The 23,681-nt window shown below is 35.2% G+C and overlaps 1 protein-coding gene across 8 annotated transcripts in view; it reads right to left on the bottom strand.

Annotated features, from left to right (window-relative positions):
- The window catches only part of akap6 (A kinase (PRKA) anchor protein 6), a 279,219-nt gene that overhangs the window by 170,644 nt on the left and 84,894 nt on the right, over positions 1-23,681 (bottom strand). For all 8 annotated transcript variants that reach the window (XM_001919913.8, XM_021467296.2, XM_021467295.2 and 5 more), the window contains 2 exons: positions 16,407-16,503; positions 10,730-10,896 (listed from right to left, as the gene is read on the bottom strand). In XM_001919913.8, the coding sequence (XP_001919948.3) occupies positions 10,730-10,896; positions 16,407-16,503 (264 nt within the window). The remainder of the gene's footprint in view (positions 1-10,729; positions 10,897-16,406; positions 16,504-23,681) is intronic.

Below are 23,681 nucleotides of genomic sequence, written 5' to 3'. Positions count from 1 at the left end.
ATATAAATGGACAAAATATCTCTCTCTCTCTCTCTCTCTCTCTATATATATATATATTTATATATATATATATGTGTGTGTGTGTGTGTGTGTGTGTGTGTGTGTGTGTGTGTGTGTGTGTGTGTGTGTGTGTATAGTTGACGTCAGAATTATTAGCCCCCCTGAATTATTAGACCCCCTGTTTATTTTTTTTCCCCAATTTATGTTTAACAGAGAGAGAAAAAAATTCAACACAAAATTCTAGACATAATAGTTTTAATAACTCATTTCATTTTATCTTTGCCATGATGGCAGTGAATAATATTTGACTACATATTTTTCAAGACACTTTTATGCAGCTTAAAGTGACATTTAAAGGCTTAACTAAGTTAATTAGGTTAACTAGGCAGGTTAGGGTAATTAGACAACTTATTGTATAATGATGGTTTGTTCTCAAAAAATAGCTTAAAGGGGCTAATAATTTTGACCTTAAATGTTTTTTTAAATGTTTTGTTTTTTGTATTAAAACTGCTTTTATTCTAGCTGAAATAAAGTAAATAAAACTTTCCCCAGAAGAAAAAATATTATCAGATATACTGTGAAAATGTCCTTGCTCTGTTAAACATCATTTTAAAATTATTTAAAAAAGAAAAAAATCAAAGGGAGCTAATAATTCTAACTTCAACTCAACATATTATATATTTTAATATTTATTAAAATATTATTTTATTAATATATTTGTGTTCATTTTATTATTTATAAATATCAAATTAATTAATAATGAACACATTTTTATTAAAACATGATTATGTGACATTTAAATAAATGAATTCAAAATATGAATGCAGTTTGTAAGACAGACTTAATGAATTAAAATTACAATAATTTAGTATGTTATAATTTTATAAATATCCTCTAATAAACCAAGTTAAAAAACAATTAGCGAATGAAGTAAAAGTGAATCTAGATTAAAAAAGTAAAATATTTTAAAACTTAAACATTAAAATTAACTAATAAACAGAATTTCAAAAGGATTGTGCATGGTGATGACCCAAGAGATTTTAATACATAAACAAATCATTTTTAAAAATCTAAAAAAAAGTAAGTATGTACAAAAAACACACTTGAAAAAAATGTTTTTTTTAACCCAATACTGGGTAAAATATGAACAAATCCAATGTTTGGTGATTTTTTTAATATTATATTTAAATTACATAAAATTACCCAACTGTTCAGCTTGCCCATATTTGACTAAGCGTTTTAAAAAACAAAACAAAAATAAAGGTCTTGTAATGCAATTCATAACCATAAATAAATGCAAAAAAAAACTGTGAAATTAATTAACAGATATTTTTTTATATTTTACAGTAGAAAAGTCAGTAAAAGTCAGCAAAAAGGCCAAAAACAGACCTTTACAGTACAAGTGTCTAGCCAAAATGTCTTAGTCCACTTTATTTTTTTCATCTAAAAAACAAACAGACAAGCACCCTAAACATGTTCATGCAGTTAATGATCTCCTCTCTGCCGCCTTCAGTCTGTATGATCTTCCCCCTACAGTTTAATTAGAGGCAAACAACTAAACTAGACAGGATTCCCTCAGGATTGCCATTTGACCAGGATCCAGCCATGTTCAAACTTTATGGTCTTGAGAAAATAATTCAGACGGCACAATGCGATGCGACGGGCGCGAGCATATGTTTGCAGCTATAATAACAAACCGTTATGGCTGTCGAGAGAGAAGCGCGGCCTGCTTTGTACACACCTTAATGGCATTCTGGGGACAGACTTGGGTGTATATTACTCCTCTGACGGCGCGCATTGCTCATTTGTGAGCCGTTTTTTAACCAAAGCAAATTAATGACCGCAAACGACACCTGTTGTGGTGAAGCATTAGGAATTAATAGCAAAGAGGGGAGGGGGCATGTCATTGAAAAAGAGCGCCTTGACAGCAGTTTCCAAATATTGTTTAGTCAGTGAAACGCGGGTGTGGAAGTGATATGAATTCCCTGAACCAACATTAAGATGAATCTATGGGCCATGTGGCGGCCTGAGATGGGCTATTTAAAGAGACTGTTTGACCTGCGACAAGACGCGCCATACCCTTCAGTGAAGTTCAACAGAGAAACTTCAGCGGTTGGTGATGTTATATAATAAATGAATAAACAGTCAAGCCAAAAATTATTCATAACCCTGGCAAATTCTGACTTAAAGTTACTTTTATTTAACCTGCTGTTTTGTTTTTCTTTTTTTTTTTTGGCAGGAAATGGCACCGGCTTCTCCCAAAAAATGATAAGACGATGCACAAGTGGCATCATTTTGGAAAGAAATATTTCTCAGCAATATATTTACAATAAAGCACAAAATTATTCATACACTTGAAAAATTCTGACTTCAAATTTAAATAAAAGCTGAGAAATATCTTACTCCACAATGATGCCTCTTGATCAGGGGTCACCAACATGGTGCCCGTGGGCACCAGGTAGCCCGCCAGGTTCACATGAGTTGCCCGCGGGCCTGTTCTAAAAATAGCTCACCAAAGCACCACATATGAATAAGCTGCATCATAATCATCACAATCACACTTGCATTGGTGCAATACATATAACTTTATCTGTATAACTTTAAGTTATATAGTAAAAAAACTTTAAAAACAATTTCTGACAAATTAAGTTTTGCATATTGATATTTATCTACCTTGTTAAATCATTGTTGACAACTACTGTGAGAAATCATTAACATGATCAATGTCTTCACATAGATGAATATTATTAATTATTAATAATAACTTATAATTAAAAGTAAATTTCAAAAAATGTGCTATTTAATAACTGGTAGCCCTTCACATTAATCGGTACCCAAGAAGTAGCTCTCAGTTTCCAAAAGGTTGGTGACCCGTGCTCTTGATAATATATGATGATAATATATTAGACAATATACATACACACACACACATTTTCTTTCCGGCTTAGTCCCTTTTTTAATCTATTAATTGTTTAATAATTATATATATATAGTAATATATATAGTAATATATATATATAGTAATATATATATATATATATATATATATATATATATATATATATATATATATATATATATATATATATATATATACATATATATATATATATATATATATATATATATAATTATAAAAAAATTTATATATGAATAATCACATTTTGTGTATAAAAACACAAATGAATAAACATTAGCTTAAAATGTATAATTATAATAATGAAATATTTTATATAAATATATGAAATATATATAAACTATTTTATATTAAATTATGGTTAAGTGAGACGCAAATAAATAATTCTAAATTGAATTAATATTTTATTCAAATATTAAAAATAAATACATAAATATTTTAATAAATGTTTAAAAAAATATTTTGTGAATACACAAATAATTGCTTATATAAATATTATAAATACTACATATAAATAACTTCAGGCTTGACTGTATATCCGATAAGCTTATCCCGCCTTATTTCATAAAAAAAATGAAGTACAAATTGTAAAGTTGTAATTTGTTATTGCACTACAAAATAACAGTTTATGGTTTAATTTAATCATTTATTCCAGTGATTTTAAAGATGTATTTATTACAGTCTTCAAAGTCACATGAACCCTCAGAAATCACTCTTATATTATTATTATTATTATTATTATTATTATTATTATTATTATTATTATTAATGGTAATAGTAATGCAAGTAATAATGACTGGAGTAATAAATTCATTTAAAACTACATACAATAAGAAAGCAGTTGAAAAAAAATTATTTAATAAATGTCGCTTTGATGAACTGAATAATTTTCTTAAAAAAATATTTATAAAAAAACTAACTATTACCCAAACTATTAACAATTAATAAATAAACATATATTTGGGTATAAAAAATATTAATTAATAAACATTAACATAAAATTAATAATTATAATAATATTTATATCAAAATATGATTAAGTGAGAGATTAGGTGAAATAAATAATCCAAAAGTGTATTGGAATATATATATATAAAAATACAAACCTATTTTTAAACATTATAAAATATAATTAAGATGCAAATTATGAAATACTAAATATTTTCTAATGCTAAATATAAAATGAGGTCTAGATTTCTTGTCTATGAGACAATATATTCTGACAAATGATTAGCAAGTCCCTGACTTTACATTGAACTATACAACAATATGCAATGAAAGAGATTTTTAAATCATGTAAATTAACTGTAAATTATGGCACTTTAATGTTTAAATAACTTTCATGAAAATAAAATGCCAAAATATATGTGATAAACATAATAATATTGCATTGTGATTCCGAATAACAGATCTATTGATGTAAAAATGAACCAACATACTTATTCTGAACACTATATATCAAATAAATGAAAGAAAGTGTGATCAAGCCAAATTTGATATTTAAATAAATAAAAGATTACTAAAATGGGTCAAACCTAGCAGTGGGAAAGAAAGATTTAACATGACATTAATTTAGTATTTTATAATTTAATCCTCAAATAATTATCTAAATATCCCCAACCAAAACCAAAATAAATCCTCCTATAAAAACCACTGTTACCCTGAGTGACATTTTAGTGTGTGTCTACAGACATAAACACCTGTAAATCTGCACCAGACTCAAGAACCCACATATACAAGCCCAGGCCTGATTCAGACAGAGAGAGATTTGTGGCTCCTTGTGTGACCTTCCCACAATCCTCTGGCCTGTCTCTAATTAGGCGATGCATCCGATCATCATTAACAGCTCTCAGATAATGAATCACTCACCCCTCTCTCTCTTAATTCGCTGTAACCAAGCGGCTAATGGCTGTCAACGCTGACTGATCACACTGATTGTGGTGATTTCTAATTGCAACAAAACAATTTAAAAGCACCACGATTATTTATGTCGGTGCCCACAAACTGGGGGGAAAAAAGTAGGACTTTCTGCGTATTAGGCATATTCAGAAGCCCACACCACCTACTGTTTTTGAAGATAGGTAGTATGCAGATAGCAACATTTCTATTAAATGAAAATGGGTTCAACCAAGTCCAACATGAAGCAACACCATTAAATAATTCCCGAATCCAATGGCGTTTTGCTTCATCACAGCTCTGCTGCTGAGAGTGGTTGAGCTTAAGAGCATCAAATCAAATGTGAAGCGTCTTGGAGCGGGCGGGGCATGTCAGACAATATAGAGCAGGGATTCTCAACCGGTGGGCCGCAGCCCACTAGTGGGCCTCAGTGATCCTGCAGGTGGGCCTTATAATTATATATATAATTATACCTTAATTATACTATAATTATTTGATTTTATCATTAGATATATTAAAATATCAAAGTAGCTAATGGCATTTCACGCTTTCTGTGATTGAATGAGCTAATTCGGACTCGGTGCAAAAACAGCCTCACTGTCCAATGCAGACTGTGCTTAAATTTTCAACCCCTGCGCATCAAATAGGACCATGTCCTCAGTTTTATAAATCAAACCGTCACGTAAATGGTAAAGGTAAAGATGATTAAAGTTAAAATAACCAGCTTGCGCGTGCCTTACGTCCGTGACTTGTACTTTGTATTTATTTTTAATGGATATGAATAGTGGATAGTAGTCAGTCTAATTTAAAGCAGCAGCAGTTTTTTTTTTGTTTTTTTTGGGGTTTTTTTGCCATCTCCTGTTGTCCTGTCAGGTTTATTTATTAAAAAGAAGACCCAAATACTCTGCAGTTGTAAAAAAATATATATATAATAATAACTGAAAGAAAGAATTCAGGAGCTTTGAACCTGTCTGTCCATTAATATTATTTTTTAAATATTACGATATATATATATATATATATATATATATATATATATATATATATATATATATATATATATATATATATATATATATATATATATATAGTTAGTTAGTTAGTTAGTTAGTTAGTTAGTTAGTTAGTTAGTTAGTTAGTTAGTTAGTTAGTTAGTTAGTTAGTTAGTTAGTTAGTTAGTTAGATAGATATAAAAATTATGTAGAAAAATAAAAGAATAATAGAATGCAAGAGAAATGTTTTGCTAATAAATAAAGCATCAAAACAAGCATTTTCTCTAGACAATCAGTTTGGGCCTTCAAAAAAAATTTCTAAGAGTGAGGTGGGCCTCGAAGTGAAAAAGGTTGAGAACACCTGATATAGAACATTTGACTGGTCATGATTTAATGACAAACTGAAACATGAGGTGACGTGAATGATCTGTTGATTCATTTAGTTGGAAGTGACAAACTATAAGCTTTACATGTATATATAAATTTTATATCTTCTAAACGCTATTTTTGTGACATTATGATCCACGTATAATTGGTTTAAAGCTGCTAATTCATTTTGTATAGTTTTTTTTTTATTTTGTGTGTAAAAACTAAATGTGATGAAAACAAAAATATTTATTTAAAAAACAATAAGTTTATGTTCGTGAGAAGATTCAAATTTGACATAAATAATTTATTTGTTTTTATGTTTTGAAAACAAAAACAAGAAAACCAATGCTGGTACATAGACGCATTAAAAATGTCTTTACTGTCAATTTAGATGAATGTAATTCTTTCTTGTTGAATAAAAGAATCCAGCAGGCACAACATCATGAGACGTTAATATCCGGTAAGATTTAAGATGTGACGTCAGAAGACCAAATTTTCATTCAGCGTCTATGGACAACGTTATTTAGACATTCATTAACAATATCAAATGGCATGGAAAAATGATCAAAATCCAACATTGAGCCAACATCTTTGTTTACCATTTTGTGTAATGCGGGAAGAAAAGAACCATCCATCAACCAAATAATTCTACCAAAAACAGAATAATGTATTACATAAAATCAAAGATTAACAGAAATTAGTAATAATAAGTAGTTTCTTAATACCAACACTATATAGTATAGTGTTGGCATAAATACAAATGTATACCAATAAAAATAATTCAAAAACATCAAACCCCGTCAGGGAAGAGGACAAAAGTAGCGCTGAAAGAAAAGAAAATAACAAAGCCAAAGATCTCAGTATAACCCTTTTACCTGACAGGAAACTAAATAATCGAAAGCAAGTCTTCAGCGTTTACATGCCCTAACTTACCTACACTAATCTAACCAAACAGAAAAAGACATCGCTCACTCCTAAACTTGGTGTCTATACACAGGTTCACTAGGTGTTGCAAGAATGTAAGTAATCCCTGGGACGTAGACATTAAATACTGACATGTATTTGTCAGGTATGGCAACCAAAATCTAACGTCTCCTAGATGCCATAGTGGTACCATCCCCACAACGTCAAACTGTAACATGATTAGACGTCGATATTTGGTTGATTTTAGGTTGTGTTAGAAAATGACCAGAATCCAACATCGAGCCCATTTCAAACCAACGTCATATTGACGTCAAATACTGACATTTATTTATCAGTTACGGCAACCAAAGTCCAACGTCTGATAGACATCATAGTGGTAACATCCACACAACGTCAAGCTGTCACATCATTGGACGTTGATAGTTGGTTGATTTTAGATTGGACATTGGACATTGACGTCTGCCTGACGTTGCGTTCTGACGTCAACTTGATTTTCATTTCCAAACAAAATGCAACGTCCCCACGACATTATAGGGTACAATGTCAATCTAACCTCATGTTGACGTCCTGTGCCTGTTGGGTATTAATCTCTTTTAAAAATGTTACTGACCCAAGACTTTTAAACAGTAGTTTAAATGCATTTTTTTTTTTGTTAGATATTATATGTAGCTTATGCTGATCGTAATGTCCGTGTTCTACAATAAGTCTAGATAGGATACAGCTGTAGATACTCACATCAATATACCCTGTAGCATCATTTTTGTAACACTGTATAAAAATAATTAATATTTTTACAGTACTGTGACGATTGGGTTTAGGGTTGGGGTGGGGGTATGCTTAATAGAATACAATTTATTGGGTAATTTATTAAAAAACATATACTATATGTACATATGTACACGGTACAACTACCGTGTTTACATTACTGTGACGATTGGGTTTAGGGTAGGGGTAGACGTTAATAAAATACAATAAATAGGAAATTTGATAAATTTCTGGCCGCAGCCATATCTGATCTAGCAAAAACCTGTTCTACTGGACTATTTATTCCCAAATACTTTATTATGACTTGATTCTAAGCACAAGATTGTCCCTTTTTCATTTTTGATAGTACACTGTTCTGTACACCACCACAGCCTATTTGAGCAGAAAGGAAAAAGACCAAAGCAGGAGACCAAAAAGCGGGAAATACTATGTGACTGAGCGAGACCCTGCCGTTCCTGTTTTCTGCAGATGAAGCAGAAGAGATTACGGAGGAGAGGAGAAGGAGAGATTGAGCCCATGCAGGCGATGCTGATGCTCCCGGGGGAAATCCAGCCGAGATCACGGCTGTTCCTGAAGCTGCTGTCGTCGCAAACGCCACGCAGAAACACAAACATAAACACACACCGCCAGGCCTCGCTCTCAGGGCCCGGCGCACAAACATGCCACCTAATTGGAGTGCAATTACCCAATCACAATTGACAATTAAACAATGAGAAATTGGTCTCCCAAATAACTATGTCTGCAATTACACATTAAGTGTGAAGTATAAATTGAGTCTAGCGCGTCGCCTCTGAAGCATAATTGTGTATGTGTTTTGTGAGAGCTATCAAACCTCTCACGCTCATTTAAAGGGATAGTACACGCAAAAATCACAATAAGGATTATAACTAACTGTTTGTGACCTTTTAATTTGATTTAATTTGTCAGTTTTTTTAAATGTAAGTTGTCAGATTCCTTAGAGAAAGAGTGCAACATCTGCCACATAAACAATAAAAACGAACATAAAACTATTGAGCACATCCCGCTGTTATTTTCCGAGTCATTGCATGTTTGTCAGATGTAGTGCAAATGCAGACGTGTAACCAGGTCAACAATAAAATCGGATACAGTAAAAAATTTAAATAAAATTTGGATAGAGTCACAAAGTCAGAACTGACCATTAAGACCTGCAGTGCAAATGCAGCCATAGATTTAATTAGTAAAAAAATATGAATATGGTACAAATATACCTAGCTGTAGAAACAAGCCAGATCCGATGAGTTTAACTATATGAGATTGTTTTACTTAAAATTCAGGGGCAAAATTGATGCAGCTCCATACTCATTAAACTCATTAAACATTTGAGAATAACTAAACTAAAGTAAAACAACTTGTTAAAAAGAATCTGGGAACTAAATGTGGCGACTGACCACTTTCCTCCCCCATGTTTCCTGTTGTTGTTTACTGTGTCAGCGTTTTTACACGCGCTTTTCCATCTACGTCATTAAACCACAGAGAAGTACCACATTGTCTCAAGTTTGGTGTACAAAATGGAATGCCTCAATACATCCGATCTTCCTGTTTACATGATAGTCGCATTGTTCATTCTTGTCGGCTTAGTCCCTTTATTAATCCGTGGTCGCCACAGCGGAATGAACCGACAACCTATCCAGCAAGTTTTTACGCAGCGGATGCCCTTCCAGCCACAACCCAACTCTGGGAAATTGTAACGACGGGGTGGAGTGACAGAGTCAACTGGAGGTAAGATGAAAATGCAGGTTTATTCAGCATCAGGCAAGCAATGATCAAACAGGTGCAAACGGGTATTTTCAGGCAGACCAGAATCGTAATCGTATAACAGGCTATAGGTCGTAAGGCAAGCGGCTAAACAGGAGAACAAAGAATACAAGGCTAGGGTCTAAACACGGATATAAACAAGACAGGGACAAACACGTTGTAATGTCATATAAAGCAAACAAGACTCGGCCAACTGGATGGGTGAATGAGTGGCTTATGAAGTGTGTCTAATCAGTATCTGAACAAGGCTCAGCTGGTGGGAATGTAATCAGTCTTAATGAGTGAGCAGGCGTGAGTGTGACCGGAGAGCATGTATGCATATGTAGTCCAGGGGAAACCGGAGATGTAGTCCATGGTGTTCGTGTGAGAACCAGCAATCTCTGGAGAGCGATCGCTGGTTATGTGACAGAAATAGTCTTATTTTCACATATCCAATTTATATCTGATTTATTTTCACATATGAAGGAGGGCTGAAACCGATCTCTGAATATCCGAATGCATGCGTTTTCTCCGTGTTTACACGGTCATAGAACAGATTTGATCTGTGCCACATATTAGCGAAAAATCTGAATTGGGTCACAATTAACTAGCAGTGTAAACGGGGCCTTAGTTAATAGCTTGTCAATAGCGTGACTTGTAAGTTAAAATAAAGTGTGACCACAGAATATACTTTGAAAAAAGCTGGAAACTTCTAACCATTGACTTCCATTGTATTTGTTGTTCCTACTATGGAAGTCAATAGTAACCGGTTTCTGACATATTTGATAACATCTTCTTTTGTATTCAACAGTTTAAAAGAAACTCATTAAGCACTTAAGGATAAGTAAATAGTGAATAAATGTTTATTTTTGCATGAACTATCCCTTTAAAGAGAGAAAATTGTCATTCGCATCACGGCGATGCTGCATCCCCATCCCTGTTTCCTCTCTGAAAGGAACGTCTTACTGAAGAGCCGTTTCTTATGGAAATACAGCTCGGCCCTGTTTGTTTATTTTGCTGATCGAGCAGAGCATGGCCGTGGGCGACCAGAGAGAAACTGAGAGCCGCAGACAGATGGAGCGATTCAGGCTGTGGGTACGAAATGGTTTACCTTGGGGCTGTGGTGATGACTGTGAGCCTCGTCCTCGGACCTCTCGCTGGACAAGATGTGGGTTTTGATGGCGTCCAGTGTGCGCAGCATCCAGTTGTGCTGACGGCGGATCTGTCTCTGCAGCTCCTGCCACTGCTGGGAGATCATATGGAGCATGTCCCGGAGCCCTGCGTGCACATACACAGACATACAGTTGAAGTCAGAATCTTGAAGTTGAAGGTTAAAGGTCCCTAAAATACACACGGCGCAAGACATGTTTGACGTGATTTGTTGCCCTTTTCAGACGGGCGCAACCCAAATTTTCATGTTTTGAGCCACATTGTTTAAATAGCAAATTCCTTTGCGCCACTTATGGACTCATGGACATTCCGGTCTACAATAGAGGAGTGTTAAGGCACATTGTTGGCGCTTTGCTATTTTGAAGAACTAAAAGCTGGTCTAAAATCCAGCGCAGAGCGAGTTAGTAATCACACATTGCGTAATACACACAGGATGTACAGCAATACACAATTATCTTTACAAATGAAAAAGGATTAAAATGTTACAAAAATTATTATTTTCTGCATAAATATAAAAACCACTGCCTCCGAGCCTTCATCTCTGGGGGCTTTTTCAAGTTTATTCATAACAATTTGCATTTGTGTAATGTTATAATTGGTATTAGTATTGCTTATCATATGTATATTTATATTTGTTTTAATAAAAACAAGTTTAGATTTGTCCACCTGTCGGGTTTTGCAGACGTAGGCATCACCATAGGGGACATGAGAAAAGGACGTGTGTTTGGATATAACTTATAAATAATTATTGTTCATTTATTGGTTTGCTGGAAATTAGAACTAAATTTAGAAATAGTTTTGAAACAAATCTTAGCGCTTAGCAAACAAAATTGACTATGTAGGCTAACGGATGTCTTCAATGGATTGAGTTTCCAACATTTCCTTATCCACAAAAGTAAAGGAGTAAAGAGCAAAAGTAAAGTGGCTGAATGGAGGAGGCTTGTTCTTTATCCTCACGCTGCAGATAGTCTGCTTAACTGTTTTCTTGCCAGTGAAGCATTCAGTTTATCCACAAAGTCCACCATGTAAAAAGCAAATGCGCCATGCCGTGAAGCAACTGACTCTTAAAGGGAATAGGAGATGAGACTCTGATTGCAGAACCCTGATAAACCATGCACTGGGGGCGCAGAGCGTACTTTTTCATTCTTAAAATAGCAAAAGTGGAATCGGATGCACCCCAAATGCTTTTGCGCCCTGCGTTTTAGACTTTGTGCCTAGATCGTTAAAAAAGAACCTGAACTCTCTTTTTTAAATATTTGCTAAAATTTTGTTTCACAGAGCAAATAAATTTTCACAGTATTTCCTATAATATTTTTCCTTCTGGAAAAAAAAATCTTATTGGTTTTATTTCTGCTAGAATAAAATAATTTAAATTTTTAAAACCACTTTAAGATCAATACCCCTTAGACAATATTTTTTATTTGATTGTCTACCGAACAAACAATTGTTATACAATGACCTGCCCAATTACTCTACGCTATGTAATTAACCTAATTAACCTAATTAAGCCTTTAAATTGCACTTTAAGCTTAATACTAGAACTTGAAAAATATATAAATTTACTTCTTCAAACCTTTTTGAGTTTATTTCTTCTGTTAAACACTATGGAACACATCTTGAAGAATGTTGGTAACTCGTAACCACTGACTTCCATAATATTTAAGTCAATATAATATGTCAATGATTACAGGTTTTTATTTTTCTTAAAAATACCTTCTTTTCAGTTGAACTCATAAAGGTTTAGAACCACCTGAGGGTGAGTAAATTGTGAGTAAGTGTTCATTTTCTAGGTGAACTCTCCTTTTTTGACAGGAAAAATCAAATTTGACACAACACAATATTATGCTAAAAGCACACCCAAAGCTCACAAGTTCACACAATGTTAGTTATATCTGTAAATGCAAATAGCAGAGGTAGAAATACCGTGAGCATCAGTATAAATTATTTAAATTTTCTAATATGGAATTAAATTTCTAAACCATTAGGGGTGTCCAAACTCAGTCCTGGAGCTGAAGTCCTGCAAAGTTTAGTTCCATCCCCAATCAGAAAAACCTGGGCTAGCTAATCAAGCTCTTACCAGACTTTGTAGAAACATCCTTGCAGGTGTGTTGAGGCAAGTTGGTGCTAAAATCTACAGGACACCAACCCTCCAGGACCGAGTTTAGACACCCCTGGTTTAAATGGTTTAGAAACTCAGTAGGTCAAGCTAAAGTGACTTAAATTTGCAGACGTTTTTTATGCTCAAATGGCAACATTACACATATGTAAAAAGAAAATAAATGACCTCTTTAATGCACACAATTCTGTACAGCATTTTATGCAGTTAACTGTATATAGCGCACATTAAACAGTTCACTAGCATGTCATTCTGGGTGCACTCTTTGCATCAGGCATAAACATATATACGTGGAGATGGCTAATGTCAGCCAATGGGCAGAACACCCACTTAAACCCTACAGTGCCATCCAGCCGGCCCGTCCCACACATACACATCCCCCTACAGTTGTTTTTAATGAGCCTTTAATGTGCTGTGATTTAACCATTTATCACGACTCACCCTTAATGATCCAACAGACGCACTTCGCTTTTCTTTCTTCCCTCTTAAACTCAAACACATCACTAATAATAACGCTCGTGGCATTATCATAATCACCACCATCATCTAAATCATTAAAACCAACCTCTGGTAAAAAATAAAATATTGAACAAGTTAAATGATAATATCTTCCTTGATGCTTGCTAATCAACAGATGGGAAGGGGGAGAAAAAAAAACAAGCCATGTGATTTTCATGCCACTTGATGGTGGTGACCCGAGCCAGACCACGAGTGTGTTTTTGCATCTGATGAGGACTCGAGCGTTGGGTTAATCCCTCAGTATTACGGGGCGCTTCTATATTCCGAACCCATCATGTGTCCGCTGCGTGGCGACCGGCCACAATCAGCATCTCCGTCTGCAAATCCTATTTGTTCAAAGTAATTAAAAAGCATAAATTAAGATAAATACGGTGGAGGCGGAAGTCGGGCTTCTGGAGTGTGACCCCGCATTGTGCCTGGATCAGGCCTCGACGGCGTTCGCTGATGGAAACAGCTACTCATACCTGAGGAGTGATGCCCGTCTGCCGAGTTGCTAAGATACGGGACAATAATGGTCAAGATGGGAAGTTGGTGGAGATTTGAGTCTAATTACAAAACTGGAACTAAAGCAGAAAATATTTTCTTGTATTTATATGTTTTATTTTTCTTGCGTTTTGTGTACCACGTAGACACAAAATGACATCTGAAAAAAAAAGAGTTACATCTTCATTTATGACCTCAAATTTAAATTTAAAAAATGTATTTACAGTGGGAGAAATAAGCATTGAACATGTCATTTTTTTCCAGGGACTATTATTTCTAAAGGAGCTGCTGACATGGAATTAAACCCAAACATTACAAAAATTAAAATTAAAATCTGAAAAATGAGTTCTGTGTAATAACAATGGAATGACAGAAGGAGAAATTCCAGAACTACTGAAGTGTATTTTTTGGTGACGGCAGGTTAAAGACGCCTCTCATGTGGAGAATGAAGTCTCATGCATTGCTCAGGTGTAAGTTTTTCACAGACTTCAACAGAGTGTCAAAATTTTGATGGTTCTGTTGGTCTCGTCTATCAAATCTAATGTCTATTTTCTATTTCCTATTGGATTTAAGTCAGGTGATTGGCTGAGCCAATCTAAAGCTTGATTTTCTTTCTCTGAAAGCATTTGAGAGTTTCCCTGGCTGTGTTTTGGATCGTTGTCTTGCTGAAATGTCCACTCTGGCTTCATCTTCATCATCCTGCTAATGTAGATGTTGGACTGAAGCAGCTGATATTCATTTACGCTTGACTTTATTTTGTTTCCCTAGATCCTACATCTTCATAATACAGTATTTGGAAATAAATACTACAATAGAACATGGACATTGCAATCAGCATGAGCTACATATGGTCTCTAACAAAAAAAAATAGCATTTAAAGTACTGTTTAAAAGTCTTGGTCATTCGGGTTTAGGTACTTTAACATATATGTTTTGGACATGCCCAGCTCTTTCCTCATTTTGGGGCTCAGTATTTCAGTCTCTTACTTCAGCCATTACTTACTCTTACTTTCAGCCATTACTTCTATAGACATAGCACCATCACCCATTATTGGCCTGTTTGGCGTGATGCCGGATAATTATGCATTACCCACTTACCTTTTAAACTTCGTGGCCTTTCTTACTTTGCTTGCTAGGCGTGTCATTTTGTTATACTGGAAGAACCCTCAGCCACCCTCGCATGTACAGTGGCTGAAAGATGTTTTGTATTTTGTAAAACTAGAGAAGATTAGATATTCCCTTCAAAGACCTAACAGAACATTTGCCAAAATTTGGGATGCCCTTTCTTTCTATGTTAAAACTCTTCAGCTGGATCTAGACTGATCACCTCAGCTTCTGATCACAATAGTACATCAGTTTGTAATCTTTCATCACTCGAAATGTAACATTTGAGATTACTGTATAAATGTAGACATCTGCCTTGCATTAATTGTTAATTTGTTAATTTGGTTTTATTTTATTATTATCTTCTTTTTTATTTTTATTTATTTATTTATTCACTTTTTTATCAATATGTTATTTGTATTTATATTTATATATATTTTTTCTATTATTATTTCTGTAAGGGTTGTTTGATATGTTTGTAAAAAGGAAAAATGTTAAATAAATCATAAATAAAAAAATAAAAAAGTCTTGAGTCAGTACGATTTTTAAAAGATATTAATACTTTTACTCAACAAGAAAGAATTACATTTATCTAAAGTGACAGTAAAGACATTTAAGGTGTCACAAATGGTTTTTATAGTGTAAAAAAAACATTCTATTAATCAAAGAATCATAAAAAATTATAATAAAATGTTTATTATTATCATATTATTCAGCTATGCCTATACAGATTTTTAATCTATGGCACTTTTAAAAATCAACATGTGCACTATTTACTTTGCACACATTTGCAGTCTTAATGATTGATAGAGACTGTTTCAATAGAGCAAAGAAGTATAGTAGTGGCCCCTTTAAGAAGCTCCCTATGGACACTTAGGTTATAGTAAAGGTGCAGGCGGGCATGTTTGTGTTTGTATAGTTGGCAGGGAGCTGTCGTCATGCTGTGGCACCACAGGACAGGGCTGTCGGGGCATTATAAGCCTCGCTCCTGTCTCCAAGAACCATCTGCATATTTAATGGCAGCCGGCTTTACCCAGCGGAGACCAGACATACCAGCAGGGAGGTCAGCGGAGTGGATTTGTGCATTTGCCGAGCACTCTGCAAGACTCTTCAGGTGAATAATCACAGATATTGTGGAGGAACGAGTGTCTGCGATGGCCTCTGACTCCTCAACCTGCTGTTCTTAATTCCTGCTCTCTTCATATGCGCTTTTGGAGGCGGCTGTCTCTCCGCTTTATCCCAGAACTCAATTCAGCGGGCCGTGCGCCATTTGTAATGTATGTGAAAAGGCGTGCGCTCGGCGGTTCGGAAGCGGTTACTCTGGGATTTATAAATTCTGAAGGTCACTATGTTAATACAAACATTAATAATAAATGTGCGGCTCGGCAGAACTGTACCTGATTTGTGGGAGGTGATGAGTTCCAGGAGCTGCCGTCCCTCCTCCAGGAGACTGTCTTTCAGAGAGCTGTGACTGTCCACGTTCAGTTTGAAACTCTACACACACACAAAATGACATGTCAGTGGAAGTTCGTTTCTTTTTTTTCTTCTCTTATTCACACTCTCTGCCGTCTTTAGATCTTCCATTAGAACATCTTAGCACCCAAAAAAAACTGAACCAACAGGAGGATTGTATTGTTTAAATAATGCTCTATAATAGAATCACATGAAACAAAATACCAAGCAGGTCTTAATATATTATAAAATGTGAAAAATTAATACAGCTAGGGAAAAGATTAAGAGACCATTTTTCAGTTCGGCTCGGACAGTAAACAATGAGGATTTCAGTACAATTGAGTCCTTTATTAAAAGAAGAACAAAGGGCTGAGGAACGGAAACTGGAGCTGGTATTGACAGATGAGGAACCGGATTCCAAAGCGAGGTGACGAAGCAGATACAGGTAATAAAGGTCAAATGATAAATAATAATACTGGACTAGACTAAATGTAGAAAGGAGTAGCAGAGTGTCCGTAAGCTAAAAGAACACAATAATCTGGCAATGAGTAACAAGACAGGGCAAGTATAAGTAGAGAGGTGAATCAGATCAAATAGCAACAGGTGAGTAATGCATGTGCGCCAGCACTAATTGTAAGACACCTGATCAAACCTGACCCATGACATTACTAGGTATAGGTTTGAGTAAAAAGGGATAGATCACGCAAAAATGAAAATTCTGTCTCATTTACTGAGCGTCCAACATACTGAGGTTCTTTCTTCTAATTAATACAAAATAATACATAAATACTGGAAGCCGGTAGATATTGATTTCTATAGTTTTTGTTTTTTCCTTTCATAGAAATCAATGTCTGCAGGTCTAGAATATATATATTATATATAGTACCGGCCCATGGATCAATTGGTACTGGGCCGCACAATAAATCATTAATTATTTCCATTTTATTTATTATCTGAGTCTGAACAATCTTTTATTTTAAAAAGTCTTTTATTTTGAAAAATGACCGTATTCTCTACACTCTCAGAAATAAAGGTACATGAGCTGTCACTGGGGAAGTAACTTTTTTTTAAAAAGGTACATATTTGTACCTGAAGAGTCCATAATGGTACCTCAAAGGTACTTTTTAGGTACATTTGGGGATTAATATGCACCTCTGAGGTACCACTATGGACTCTTTAGGTACAAATATGTATCTTTTGAAAAGGTACTGCCCCAGTGACAGCTCATGTACCTTTATTTTTGAGAGCGTAGGTTACATCTCGGTCACTTGAGAGCGCAAATTTAACTCACAAGCAGCAAAATAAGGACTAAGACGAAAAGAAAATGAATTAATGAATGACATGTATGATACCATTTTGCCCAAATTACAAATATTTTTTTTTCAGTAAGAGCATTCTTTAATTAGCAATTAAAAATCATTTATTAACTCGTATGAAGTCTAAAAACAAATATATAAGCATTTACCGAAATTTTGCCTTTAGACTTAACAAAATAATAATAAAAATAAATAAATTCTATAAGACAGCTACTGTATAAAACATTACTATATTAGAACATTTTGCTTTTACCAAATATAGTCCACAGGGAATATGCAAAATTAACCAAATGCAAAACAAAAAAAAGATAAAAATTACAATTTAATCTTTAATTATCAAAGAGATCGCAAAGAAAAACATGTGAACGATAAATATTTGATTGCTCACGTCTTGCTCTTTCATTACTCTGGAGTTCGATTGACTTTCTCATCTTTATTTCATCTAAGTATCAACTTAGTCACAGAACTTCTCCTTTTTTATTTTCTTTCCCCAAAAAAATCAATAGTAAATAGTAGGGATGTAACGGTATTGTAAATACCGTCATACCGCAATATTAATTTTTTTCGATATTACCGAAGTCGCATGACTCGGTAAAACTATAGGTCTCCTGAGAAAATTTGCTCAGGCGAATGAAGCGAACGGGACATAGCTGAAACTTCATTTCCCATCAGCCCCGGCGTGGCCATAATCCTTTGCGGTCTGTTGTCGCTACAGATCCAGTAATGCGGAAATGGAGTGTGCTGCTAGTAGCGGAGATGAAAAAAAGATGGAAATGATCGAACCTAAAGCGGGTGTTGTCGCCGCGCGCGTGCTGAATAGCGGTGCTGTCGCGCGCGTTCTGATCAGCTGTGTTGTGGCGCGCGTTCTGATCAGCTGTGTTGTGGCGCGCGTATTGTAAAGCGCCGAGGGGGGGTTGAGCGCGCATATTCAAGAGAGGTGTTGTCGCGCGCCTACTGAAGGGCTGGATTGGACGGAGGGTGTGTCGCGTCGCGGGGGCACTTTTGATCGTTTTGGAAGGGCATTTTCTATCCAAGACTAAAAAGGGCATGTGCACTGCACAGGTTGAGCCCTATGTGTGCACGTGCCTGCAAGTTGGGGAATACGACTAATAAAAGTCATGGGGACTGCAGAAACACAGCACACTGTTCAGATTGATTCAGACATTGACTTGTACCGCAAAGAGACCTCTATCTCACTCATGATTTGTCTTCTCAAGTGGGGGAAAGACAATGCACAATGTTACCCCACTGCTGTCAACCTGGGCCAAGTCATATCTCTCTTGTTCCAGAAACCTCAGTACCAAATGAGAGGGGTTTTTTTCTGTTGCAGGGGACATTGTAAATGCCCAGAGATACCAGCTTTTACCAGATTATAATTATATGATAATTTTCCTTTAAACCCATCTCTATCTAAGTGAGTGAGTGATTAAATGTTGAATGTGATGAGTTTTCAACAATACTAAATTGAAACTTTATTTTTTTACATGGTTTAATATTTTTTTGTTATTAAAATTGAAGTTAGTGTTTCAAAGCTTACAGATAGATGGCTAATTTGTATGTCATTGACACTTTTGGCACTTTTTTTGGAGTATTTTCAAAAGTTTTTTTTTTCCTGTAAATGATTCAATAAATACCGTACCGTGACATTCATACCGAGGTATTACCGAACCGTGAAATTCTGATACCGTTACATCCCTAGTAAATAGCTCACATACAGTATCAGTATACTGTAGATCTATCAAATGTTTTAAATGAGTGTGCACAGCTGCTCATATCATTTTATAGTGAAAAATATCTGATTTTAAGTTGGTCTGATCGTAAATCACTTTACAAACTGACAATCAAAAAACTATCCAATAATCTCAGGCCAACAGTTATGTGAGAAAGAACAGAGTTCTCAATCGGGATGTTTCTTTCTCTTTCTCTCGAACTTGCCATCCGTTTCCATCCCAGTGAAACAAACACTCATAAGTCATATTAAGTGCTTGAGCAAGAATGTATATAATCTCCTGCTGCGCTGTCGACATACAACCTTTAAACACCCTTCACACACTCCTTGATCTCAAGCGAGCATTATTCATACATCCTCAGAGGAATGAAGCCCATCTCTCTGTATTTGTCCGAGTCTATATCCCACCATCCGCACGCTGCTGAATTATTAACAAACGACAGCCATCCCTCTAATTCATCATCCGCGGCATAAACTAATATTCAAATGACGTTATAAAACTGAAGCCGTTTCTCCCACAGTCGGGCCCTCCAGAGAATGACCTCAGACTGAGCAACTGCACTCCCGTCTCTTGATTTTCTGTCTTCAAGTCAGCATGAAATGGAAGTTGAGATAGTCTTTTCTTCTCTTTTGTGGCGTATGCCCGAATGAAAGCTTATGGAAACTTCTTTCTGTCATGGAGTGTGTGTGTGTGTGTGTGTGTGTGTGTGTGTGTGTGTGTGTGTGTGTGTGTGTGTGTGTGTGTGTGTGTGTCTGTGTGTGTGTGTGTGTGTGTGTGTGTGTGTGTGTGTGTGTGTGTGTCTTGTATTCCTGACGTTGTGGCAACCAAATGTCGCCACAAGATAGCAATACCTGTAAACTTTGATTTCTGTTGGAGGAAGAAGAAAATCCCTCTCAAAAATGTGTGTAAAGTGCTTTGAGTGTCTAGAAAAACACTATATAAATGTATGGAATTATCATAAATTATTATTATTATTATTATTATTATTATTATTCATGGGGACATTTTTTGGTCCCTATGACGAAAACTGCTCATAAATTACACAGAATGGAGTATTTTAAAAAATGTAAAAATGCAGATTGTTTCCCGTGAGAGTTGGGTTTAGGGGTATAGTTGGGCAAGGGATTTAGAATATACAGTGTGTACGTTATAAAAATCATTACGTCTATGAGAAGTCCCCATAAAGATAGCTGTACAAGTGTGTGTGTGTGTGTGTATGAGTATATATATATATATATATATATATATATATATATATATATATATATATATATATATATATATATATATATATATATATATATAGGTGTGTATGGATGTTCCCCAGTGATGGATTGCAGCTAAAAGGGCAGCTGGAAGGGCATCCGCTTTGTAAAACATATGCTGGATAAGTTGGTGGTTCATTCCACGGTGGGACGAAGCCGAAAAGAAAATGAATGAATAAATAAATAAAGGATTTATGAGATACACCATTTGTATTAGTTTTCCTCCGTTGTAAAATTTTAAAAATTATGGGATTGGACTTGATTTAGTCAGACGAGGAATTGATTAGATGTTTGTGGTTTACGATTGGTCGATCTCATATGATTGACAGGTCCCCTCTTCCTCCCACCAGTAAACACACAATCAATCATAAAAAATAAAACATAAAAAACACAACAATTGTCAATTTTGATATGATGGTGACTTCCAAAAACCCACATTACAGCATGTGGCACTCAGGATCCATCAATCGGGTTTCTCCATCTCTCAGTCATGTGTACGCTTCCCAACAGGCTGCCCATTTACTCTGATGTCTCTATTTCAATGATAACCATTTTTGCTCCCCCGCCAAACATCCCCCCCCCCCCTATTCTTGCCCTCCAGTGGGTGCAGGAGAGAAAAAAAAAAACTTTCATGTTGATTGGTTTTGATAATACCCAGCGCTCTCGAACGGAGGGCTCTCCAATTGCTAACTGTAATCAAAGAGTAGAGAGCATTATCCTGCGTGGGGATGTGCTTTTGAAGATGTGCGGAGGGGCGACGGGTGGGATCCAGGGGGTGGTGGGCCGTGTTCCCGCTGGGGGCCCGCGGTTCAGCCGCCTAGAGCCATCCTCACCTTCGATTCTCATCTCCTCAGATCTCCCTCTGCCCTGTTTCACGCCATTACCGACCGTTCTGATCTGACCAGCGCCATGGAGGGCAGGCCCGCTTTCACCTTCAGCTGTCTGACGGCCTGTCTATCTGACAGCAAACCTGACACAAGAGATGCAGCACTGGCTAAAGTGTAAAGTGTAGCCATTTCTTCCTGCTGTCACAAACGCCTGCTCAAACATGCGGTCAAGAAAGCTACAATGAAATAAAAATGCAACGACAAAGTCGAGACAACCAATATTTTTGTGTCGCTTTAACTTATTATACTATGCTAATCAATCTTTCAAGTACAAATTAAATCAAAACTAATCTAATTAATTTCACATTGCTTGTTTTGTGGTGAACAATTTATCCGTGCATGCCATTAAGAAAAACTAAATTGTTTGCCTTTGCAATCTGAAATTAAAATCTGAAAATGCTCTCGCTGTTTTTTTTTTTTTTTGTTTTTTTCAGTTTAATTCTCAGATGGCGGCTGTTTGAGGTATTGGGTGAGGCTAACATGCTTAACCACGCCTTTCCATTTTAACTTAAAATAGAAATGGTTAGGAGGAAGAGTCTGTAATAACTCCCACCAAACCTCTTTCCCAATCTTTCTAAATTAAATGCCTACTACATTTACTACATCCAATCAGGATGCGGTAAAAAAACAAGCCACGCCCACTGTTTTATCATTTAATATTCTGTTTTCCAAAAAAAAAATGGTCACAGCTTCCGGTTCATGTAGACTTTAAAATTTTAGTTTGTTTGATAGACGTAAGTTGAGGAGACTAGAAAGGTTTAATTGTTAGGGCTGCAATATTTTTTTTTTACGAGCTAATTTTGCTGTATTTATACATACGACAATCTTCTGTGTGAATGGAAGGGATTATGAATGTGTAGTGTATAATATGAGCAGAGATGGCAAAAGTACACATAACCTTTACTCAAGTAGAAGTACAGATACTCTTGTTTAAAACGACTCTGATAAAAGTTGGAATACTGATTACACTTTTGTACTCAAGTAAAAGAAGTACTTGAGTAAAAGGTACCAATTACTACTATATAGTGACACTTATAGTGTGACAAGGTAGGTAATTATCTGGATTCCCCCACAGTCCAAAGAAATGCGGTATGGGTGAATAGATAAACTAAACTGGCCTTAGCGTATAAGTGAAAAAACATGCACATGATCTTTTTTTCACATGATAAATTGAGGATCTTTTGCAATATATTTTTATTCACAAATTGCCCATTACTTATGTTGTTGTGAAATATTTTCAATTTTAACAAATCTATAAAAAAATTGCGTAAATTCTGTATTAGGAGATATGGATTGATCTGAATTAAAGGAAATAAATCTCAGTGCATAAAGGTTTTATAAAGTATTTGATTGTTTTAGTATAAAATGCTAAAATCTTTACAAATAAGCACGTTTTTTGCAGTATTAGATTAAAAGAACAGAGAAATCCCGTGCTTTAGGATCGGAAATGGACAAGACTCTAACCTTAAGCGTTTACAGTTGAAGTCAGAATTATTAGCCCCCCTGAATTATAAGCCCTCCTGTTTATTTTTTTCCCCAATTTCTGTTTAACAGAGAGAAGATTTTTTTTCTACACATTTCTAAACATAATAGGTGGTCTCATTCTGCACAAGAAGCACTGTATTAAATTCAGTTGTTCTGCGCCATGTCTTTAAAATATCGAAATGTATTTTACTATAGTATTTTCAATTATGTTTCAGCACTCGCCTGCATCTCCTAACGCTGAAACATCATTAAAAAAACTATAGTAAAATACATTTCGATATTTTAAAGACTGAATGAATTCGTACAAGTTCAGTCGTACAAAATTGTACGATTTTAAAAAGGAGGCTTGGCACCTAAACCCAACCATTTTTGGGGGATGAGCTTATAGTACTAAACTGTACAAATTAGATCATACAAATTCATACGAATTACCCACTAAATCAAAAAGTTACAAATTGCCGTGAGATTGTGTTGGTTTGTTAAGTTTAGGCTTATAGTTAGGTTTATGCACTTCCACATGATTGTTATTATTCCACT

The sequence above is a fragment of the Danio rerio genome, chromosome 17 (assembly GCF_049306965.1).
Source record: "Danio rerio strain Tuebingen ecotype United States chromosome 17, GRCz12tu, whole genome shotgun sequence".
In the NCBI taxonomy this organism is placed as follows: domain Eukaryota; kingdom Metazoa; phylum Chordata; class Actinopteri; order Cypriniformes; family Danionidae; genus Danio; species Danio rerio.
Note: the sequence above shows the minus strand (reverse complement) of the source record. Positions and strands in the feature narration are given on the sequence as shown.